At 35.2% G+C, this 9,999-nt stretch overlaps 1 protein-coding gene across 1 annotated transcript in view; it reads left to right on the forward strand.

Moving 5' to 3' along the window:
- Positions 1–5,998: 5,998 nt before the first annotated feature.
- LOC117122704 (polyadenylate-binding protein 4-like) overlaps positions 5,999–9,999 on the forward strand; it is an 11,763-nt gene continuing 7,762 nt past the window's right edge. Inside the window, exon 1 of the mRNA XM_033268398.1 lies at positions 5,999–6,366. Within this exon, the coding sequence (XP_033124289.1) occupies positions 6,171–6,366 (196 nt within the window). The 5' untranslated portion in view covers positions 5,999–6,170. The remainder of the gene's footprint in view (positions 6,367–9,999) is intronic.

Below are 9,999 nucleotides of genomic sequence, written 5' to 3' on the forward strand. Positions count from 1 at the left end.
TATTATTATTATTATTATTATTATTATCATTGTTATTATTATTATAATAATTATTATTATTATTGTTATTATTATTATTATTATTATTATTATTATTATTATTATTATTATTGATCTGACCTTGGAAGTTGTGAAGCTTATTATTTTAGGTCCACCACATCCTAGTTCATTAATTCAACTGCCAAATGCGTGTCAACCATAATCCTTAATAAGCATGACGTTACTTTTAGAATGTTCGCGGTAATTTACAGGGACTAATAATTTGTTGATAAGTCAATTATAGTAAAATTCATCATCATCACATCACCATTATATAGGCCTAGTAAAAATGAAGCGCCAACAAATTTCTCATGATCTTTTATCAGGGATTTTACATATAGATTTAGGTAACCCAAGACAATTATTATTATTATTATTATTATTATTATTATTATTAATATTAATATTATTATTATTATTATTATCATTGTTATTTTATAATAATTATTATTATTATTGTTATTATTATTATTATTATTATTATTATTATTATTATTATTATTGATCTGACCTTGGAAGTTGTGAAGCTTATTATTTTAGGTCCACCACATCCTAGTTCATTAATTCAACTGCCAAATGCGTGTCAACCATAATCCTTAATGAGCATGACGTTACTTTTAGAATGTTCACGGAAATTTACAGGGACTAATAATTTGTTGATAAGTCAATTATAGGCATCTATAGTTCTATTATTTATACACGAGCTTATTTATACACGGCGATTATTAAGTAACTGGTGAAATCAAAACATAGACGACAATTAGGCCTATTAAGTTTGTTCGACACACACTAAATTCACCCAGTCAACAAACAAGGTAGGTTAGTAGTGGTATACCGTAAGACCTCGAATTGAAACCCTGTGGGCTTTTTGTTTTTTGCGAACTTTGGATGGGAGTCTATAGTCGGGGAGAAAAAAAAATTATATGTATTTTCTACATATTAGTAAAATCGATTAAACAAGCCTTTGAAACCCCTAAATTGTCAAAATTTTCGGGGGCTGCACCCCAGGACCGTTTAATCGAAGCTCGACCACGCCCACTTTGCTTTCGTCGGGGAAATCTGACCCCTCGTCGGGGACCTCGGCCCCCCGACCGCCTAGGGATCCCCGCGGGGGCGGGGCGAATCCCCCGGAAGCTCCGACAAATTAGCGTTTTTAAGGGTCTTGTAATTTTCATTAATTTGGGTATTGTTTAGGGGCATAAAGCAGGAAAAATAGAGGGTGGGGTCCAGGGCCGGGAGGAACATTCACAGACGAATTTTCAATACGGTACGGTACCACCTCAGCCCCATAATGGTTGGGGCTGAGGTAAGAAAATTTAAGATTATGGCACCTCTAGATAGCCGGAAATGGCACTCTCAAACAACATTTAATTATGATTTTTCTTTTTTCTCCATTCCTTTTATAATTTTAGGGTGTTCTCCCCCCACCCCCCAATCCGCCACTTTGAAGTTGTAACTTTTTATGTCCTCTTTACATCTGTAGGTCTACAGATGACATGGATCAATCTGCAATCACTGGAGCTGATAATTTCCAACAGATTTCGTAGCATATTATTATTAAAAATCAACGGTTAGAAGAGCGGGCAAAAAAAATGTAACGCAGGCCTATAGCATTTCGCGATAATTAGGAAAGATTTTAATAAAATAATAGGTTTCAAAAAGTGGACTTTTTGAAATTTGGTGGTCCAGGGGCAGAGACCTGGAGGGGTTTTTTGAGCAAAGCCCCAGGAGGCTCCGACAAAGTAGCATTTTGAGGGTCTTATAATAGATTTCTCAAACACATAATTCGTGAATATTTTATTTAAATTTTCATTAATTTGGGTTTTTTGGGGGCCTGAAGAAGTAACGTTATTATGTCCTGCACATCTGCAGGCCTACAGATAACATAGGTCATATTATGGATCAATCTGCAGTCACCGGAGACGATAAATTTCCAACAAATTTCATATCATATTTAAAATCAACGGCTGGATGTGCTGGCAAATATATAATGCAATGCATGCTATAGCATTTTGTGATAATTACGAACGATTTTGTGAAATAATAGGTTTTAAAAAGTGGACCTTTTGGGGGGGGGGGTGCGTCCGCACCCTTGTGCCCGTTTTTCGTTTTATTTAGTATTTATTGGTCAAAATCTTTTATAGTACCAACCTTAATTTGTTTTGCGTTAATTGCTACACTTTCATTGGAATATCTAAGTTTTATTGCTCTTTAAGCGTTTAATATCCTAGCGGGGCCTGTCGCTTCCTAAATTCTGCATAGAATTTCAGTCAGTGTCATTCGTAATTTTTGTTGTTCTTTCCACTCGCCTTGAAAATAGTGAAAAGTGGAGGGGCAGACAATTGATATGATGTTCCCCTGCTTTAAAAAGTGGGGGACGTTACCCCCTGCTCCCCACCGATCGACGCACGTGTCCCCAGGAATCGATTCCGCTGGTGTCGCGACTGCAGGTCACCCCAGGCTGTTAGCTCGAATCCGCTGACTAGTGCAGGAAATAAAAACATTTATTTTTAGATATATAGTACATACTGTTTACTGCTTAAATCTTTCTTAATTTAAGATTGATAACACCACTTACTGTAATTGTGTGTTGCCACTGTTACAAAAGTGAAATGCCAATAAATTATTATTAGTAGTAGTAGTAATGACAGTGATGGAAATTCCCAAGATTGGTGGTTTTGAGTGTGAGGTTCAAATCAATCGCGTAGTGTAGTAGGCCTAGTAGTAGTAGGCCTAGTAGTAGTCTAGTGGTAGTAGTAGTAGTAGCCTGCAGAAGTGGTAGTAGCAGGACCAAGGTGTTTTCAAGTTGCTACACAGGGTACTGTACATTGTGTAACATAATACTTTTTACTTTTTCAGCCATTCTATGATCTATCCACTGCAGTACGAAGAATAGGCTGTAATTCGAAATGGCGAGGAGCTTGTATGTAGGCCTGGCTATCCTCGTCCTGTACAATACATAATCCTAGAGAGAATATGTAAATCGCAAGTTATTTTGTTACTTAATTGCCAGACTTATCAAGTTGGTAAAACACATTTCCGTAAGTCTTCAAATTTCCGTAGTAAATGAAAGATTCCTTTGGCACCTAAATAATTTGCCTTGATGAATGGTAATTAGTATAAGTCAATTTGGAACAAACAGGACAGGATTAAAATTTTTTTGGGGTAACTTTTCTTGGGCTTTACAATAACACAGCGACGGTCCTCTGAAGAAAGTGTGGTGGTGGGGTGGGGGCGATATGTCGAGAGACAACACCACCTACTAGGGGGTTTTGTAATCCTTTCAGCCCACCAGAGTAGGGTGCCGTCGGCATTTCAGCCTGGCCAATGTAAACATTTAAAAGGTTCCCCTGCTAAATCCGCCCCTGATTTGACCATGAGTATGCAGCGGTGGTGGCATCTAGCAAGAAAAGGCCAGGCCTGCCCGTTGGGTACACAATAGTAGTTTACCTATCCATTTAATATTATTTGATTGCCAATCCCTAATAGTAATATGGTGATATTACTTAATTTAATAATAGTGTATGGGATTTTATATTGTATAGTTTATTCTATTTTTGTAATTAATTATCTCAATTCATATGTTATGAAGATTGAATAAAATATACCAGAATATAATATTGTCACTGTAAAAAATTTGGCCATAAAAAATCTCTATGTGAACCCTACCAAGGATTTTTTTCTCGGGCCCTGAACACAGCTCTCTATTAGGCCCCTCGGTTCCAAGTCCAAAAAAATCCTTGTCCTGAAAGTTTAACAATACGTAGACCTACAGTATATTATATATTTCTGGGGCTAGGACTATGTTAAAACAAAATTACAGTTATCAATCAACTTATGTTGTATTAGCTGTCTTTTGTTTTGTGTTCTGTTTTGTGTATTTTGGGCTAGATAAAAAAAAATAAAAGTCCATTCTACACCCAATACATTTGTAGAACCATGAATTCGAAATAGAATTAAATAACTGTATATGTTTCTTCATTTTTTAAAAATAATTTTGAAAAATTTAGGGAGGGGATCCTCCACTGCAATATTCTATACCTTTTCACATTGACACAACTAGTAATATAAGAAGTTGTACTGTAATCAAGCTTGTGCAGCGTGATTTGCCCGGCAAGAGGGTCTGGGTCCTGATGAGAGCGTGGGCGTGGTCCAGTGGAGATATCACCTGGGAACTACAGTACTGTATAATGTGAGGCATGTCATGGCAAAATGGTTAAGTTGTCGCACAGGCCAGTATTGAGTAAAATGAGCTTTAAATATGGGAGCTCAGAAAAATTGCCTAAAAATCCAAATTTGTTTTTCATGACAAATCAATGTCTTATTAATCATGTCCCAAAGTAGTTCTGGAAGTGGTCAACAAATTTGTTTATTTAAGTTATTTTGATGGCAGGGGTGGCGCCAGGATTTGCCCGACGAGGCAGGGGGGGCCCCGAGGCCCAGACGGGAGGGGGGGGGGCGATTCCCCTGACGAGGTGCCAGATTTCCCAGACGAAAGCAAAGTGGGCGTGGTCGAGCTTCGATCTAAAGGCTCCGAAAGTGGTCCTGGGGGAGAATCCCCCGAAAATTCCGACAATTTTGGGGTTTCAAAGGCTTATTTAATCAATTTTAGAGTCTACTAATATGTAAAAAATACATATACAGTAATATTTTTTTCTCCCCGACGAATTGTGCTTTTTCTCCCCAACTGGGGGCCAGCTCTTCCCGACGGGGGCCCTTTCCCCCGGCCCCCCCTGCTCGCGCCACCCCTGTTTGATAGTTAATTCTATTAAACAATGTATGCACAAATAACTTTGAAAGGCAATTACTCAAAAATAAATCATGTTTATCTTGACTGTAAGAGTGCTGTACTTTCATTTTCCAGTAACTTAGGTTGAAATGTCCAATTTCAATAACTGACCCCTCATTTTAAAGATCACATACTCAGGTATCTGAAAATACCAACAACTTGAATTTCAATTTTTGCTATAATTTAAACATTTTGCCACAACATGCCTCATAATGACAATTTAGGGGTTTCAAAAGTTTATTTAATCAATTTTAGATTCAACCTATTTAAAAAATAATAACAACAATTCTGGATTTATAGCGCCTCACATTATCACAACCTCGAGACGCTTAACATGAGAAAAAAAAGGGGAAAAACTACTAAATTAACTACAGTATAATATATAAAACAAGATAGTGATGTACAAATGTACTGTTAGTTATTTTGCCAATTTTTTTAGGGTTTAGTTAAGTTAAACAATTAAATATACATGAAAATACATGTAATTTTGTGTTTCTCCTCAACAAAATGTTTTTTTTTCACCTTAATAGAATGGCTTCAGACAGCACCCTTGGCAAAATCCTGTCCTGAGTGCTTCAACTTCAGGGAGATGTGCATCCTCACCCCCACAAAGCTAATTCCCTGTGAAATAACCACATGGCTGTTGATTACAACCATCATAATTGACATACAACTTGGTCACTCTGCAAATATCATTCAAAGGCCACTTTTGACAATTCCATGACATGCCTTGTTGGTCTTGTTTCCAACAGAGCTGAACTATCTTCTAGTTCTAATGGTATACATTTTCATGGTGGCTTCTTTTTCCATAAGTATATCTACAGTATTGAATTATAGGACTACTATTATAGCTACTGTCGGTAGATGTTCCAAAACAACCTACTCACTGGGATGGTAGTTGTCAGCGTCTTGCACACTCACTACTTTTACTAAAGCTCTGTCCACACATCAAAATTTCTTTGACAAAAAACTGTTGTATTCCCATATAAAGTTACGATGTGCCTATATATGGTCATGATGTAATGTCATCATGACCATATTTAGGCATGTCACATGTTTTTGTCAAATAAAATTTGATAGTCTGGACAGGGCTTTTGGCTATTATTACTATGATAATCAATAATTAAGAAATTACCAATTATTTCCATTCCACTTTTTGTTGTATAGATTTACTGTGATTTTGAAGGTTTGAATCAACAAACCCTGTTGAATACATTACCAGGGGTATCAAAGGCGAGTACTGTATTTTAGCAAAAAGGCATCACTTGAAAAAAGGCAACTATCATCTCATCACACTAAAGTGCATTTTGAAATTGTATACAGTAGTCAAAACGCTATCAAAATGAATGCAGAAGGAGTCTCAAACTACCCTATTGCCTCACTATATGTTGGAGATTTGAATCCTGACGTTACAGAAGCTATGCTTTTTGAGAAATTCTCAACAGCTGGGCCTATTTTATCAATACGTGTGTGTCGTGATGCGATCACCAGAAGCTCTCTTGGCTACGCCTACGTACAGTTTGAGCAGGCTGCAGATGGTAGGTTCTTTTTTATTTCAAGTCATCACTATTTCTGTGATGACTTTTATCAGACTGGCCTATCAGTGTCTCACTTCTTATTTCAGTATTTTCACAGTACAGTAGATACTGTAGGTAGCACAAGTATACAGAGGAATAAAAATAACCTTGGCAAGTCCATGTAGATTCACTCATAGTCAAGGCCAGGGTTGATAATCCAGTCAATCTGTAGATTAACCCAGAACTAATTGCAACAGAAATATTTTTTGTGGAATCTGTTCCAGAAATATACACAAAATAACATACTAACTTGAAGTCCAAAAAAATCCAATCAGGGGAACATTTTTAATTTTAAAGATATTTATGAGTTAACATCCAACGGTTGTCGCATCGCTCAACTGCTGCGTTAATGCATATAAAAGCATGTTGTTGCTAACAAAAAAATTGTTAAAATAATATAGAAGCCCGCAGGCGAACGCAGTTGTATCAAACCAGAGACGTGTTGGTAGCGCAATGATCAACGTGAAGTTGCGCACTGTTCTGCATTATCTAATAATACAGTATATTTTATTATTCATTTAAATATTTCCAAGCCAACTGCGAAAATAGCCACTTACAGGATGGACACAAAATATATAATATAAACTCTAAAAATACAGAAATACAAGCAAGACAATCTAAAAATACATTCCTAAACCCCTACCCCACCATGAACGTAAAATCAAGAATCTAATCACAGTCACAAAGACAACTTACCCCGGGATACTTTTTAAAATGAGCAATTGGAATAAAACACTTTCAAAAGATATCAACGTTACAATTTTGATTGACAAAGTAATTTGATATTATAATTTGTAATATACTTTTGTTAATAATTTGGTAGACCTAATAATATTATTTTATATTATCAGGTAGGTATAGGTCTAATATTAACAAAGAACCTCCCTGAAACAATTTTTGTACCACAGATCTTATCTGTGGTTTCATGACCAAAATCGAATGCAGTTATGTTGGCACCTTCATCTAAATGCATCATCTTATATTTCACATTTTATTTTATTTTTTTTCCAGTTTCATTAAAGTACATAATACAATTGAAATTAAAACCATTTTTTATACACGACAATTCGCTCTTCCTTAATTTAACAGAAAAGCTCCGACCAGTTGTGGCTTCAGAAATTTGCTGACAAGGGGTCCGAAATGTCCGACAGCGGGTCCGAACTAAAGGGCCAACTATCCCTTTTTCCCCCCTTGCTGGTGCCACCACTGGCTCCAAACAAAATATTTGCAAAAACAAGTGTTTTTTTTATTTGTAATTTGACATTGATTTGATGATGAATAAAAAACTGAATAGAATTGAATTTAGACCATGCCGAGCTTAAAAGTAATTTAGACATTTGATTTTATATTACCGGTAATATAGCTAATACAGCATAAAAATATTTTTTATATCCCTGCATTATGACCCAGAACAACATTATTTAACAGATATACTACTTGTGTTAAACCGAACATATTTTTGATTGAATGATTTTCCCTGAGTGGTTTTGTTATATCATAAAAAACATATTCTATGGCTATGGAAATATTGAATTTTGAAAAAAATACAAATCAACTAACAAAAATCACCAAATATATAATAATTAGTCCACTAATAACGAAATACCTATTTGACAAAAAAATAACTTAATGCAGGATTGGACAGCAACTATGTGCATTGATGATTGCATTGGCGGATCTAGGGGATTGCATTGGCGGATCTTCTGTGACCTTGAAAAAAAAAAAAGTCACTCGTCTTGTGTGTGTGTTTCTCATGTATACATGTTACATGCAAATTACATGCAAAATAATCTGTAGTAGGCTACTCTCGTAAAACATACACTTTCTATTTTAAGCTTAACTTTTTTCAGATGTCATCCAAGAGCGTCTAGCCGTCAACTAATTCCAAAAAATCTTAAATGGAAGGGGATGCCTCTCCCTAAACCCATGATCAAGGAGGGACAGGGGGACACGTCCCAAAATATTGTTAAGGGGGTGGGGGTTGGTACCCTCTTTTCGTCCGCAATGTAATAATATCATAAGTCAAGAAGATGCCTGGAAATTGTTAAAATGAACTGCATAAATGACCCACGTTTTAACGAAAGTGTGCTGCAAAACCAGTACTCCTCTGGCCACAAACATCTGAATTACTTTAATACACGACTCTTGTGCGCGTGCCTGTATTATAATTTGAGAAGTATGAAAAAAGTGTGTAATATAATAATAACATTGGTTTTCGGCACATGGTAAAGTAAATTAAAAATACATCAATGACAATTGAGTTTTATTTTCAATGGAACATCACAGCGATTAATTTGATCGATGATGATGAATTTTATTATAACAGATTGTCATTTCAGTTAATCTAGAGGTACTATTTCCCCAAATGTTCCCACCTCAGCCCTTGTGTGGACTAATGGCTTCGAAGTAAGTAGACATAAATTAAGTACATCAAAGACAATGCTTTTAATATTTATTTTCTATAGTACATCACGCATATTAATTAGATATCTATGGTTGCCGAAAATCATGAGAAATTTGTTGCCGCTTCATTTATAGCCTAATGGTGATGTGATGACGATGAATTTTACTATATAAAAGTGTCATTTCCGGTCATCTAGAGCTACTATTTCCTAAAATTTTCGCACCTCAGGCCCAACCATGGTGGCCCTGAGGTGGGTGTGGGCTCACAAAATGTTTTCCCCTAACCTTTCGAAACATCTGCACCCTTGTCAAAACCAGGCCCCCCCCCCCTTCGCAAATCTCATTGTCCACCCCCCATTGCTAAATCCTAGATCTGCCACTCCATTGTGTTACCAACGTGTCTAGTTTGATTCAACTGTGTTCATTCGTGGGCGCCCATATATGCTTTACCCATTTTTCTTCATTATCAACAACTTTTTTTTATCTTTAAACTTTTATTTTCATTTCAATATATGAAATATATAACAACATGTTATGACAATATATTATGATGCAAAAAATCCCTTAATCAATTAAATGTAATCATACAATATAAATGACAACATATAGTAAAACAATTAAATAAAAGTAATATAAAATATATAATGTAAGTAATATAAAATAAATAAAAATGCACAGCAGTGTACCATCATCTTAATTACTATATAATGATATTAAATATTTTTTAACATTAGTTGGAAACGTTATAATAGATTTTGATGTTTTAAAGTGGTGGTTCAGTCCATTCCATAATTGTCATCCAGAGAAGGAAATAGATAATTCTGAAACTTTATGTTTATATCGTTGTATGTCTAGTTGATATGGTTTAAAAAGAGTGTGATATTTTGTTTTTTTAAATATTCTTTACATTTTTCAAAGTAAAATTTAATGACAAGAAAGATCAACGTTTCGGGTCCATCATGGAACCATTCTCAAGATCAAGTAAATTGAAAAAACTAAAAACAAAAATACCAAGCAGTGACAGGAAGTAATTAATTACATTAATTAATAAGATTTAATTAATTAATAAGCTGAGAAAATGGAAATTAGGTAATAACCTTATAAGTGAAACAGATAAATACAAATATCTCGGTACAATTATATCAAGAAAAAACAATGATAATGATCATATTGAAGAGGTTATCAAAAAAG

This window comes from Anneissia japonica, unplaced genomic scaffold (assembly GCF_011630105.1).
Source record: "Anneissia japonica isolate Jap-2015-1 unplaced genomic scaffold, ASM1163010v1 scaffold287894_len555002_cov174, whole genome shotgun sequence".
Taxonomy (NCBI): domain Eukaryota; kingdom Metazoa; phylum Echinodermata; class Crinoidea; order Comatulida; family Comatulidae; genus Anneissia; species Anneissia japonica.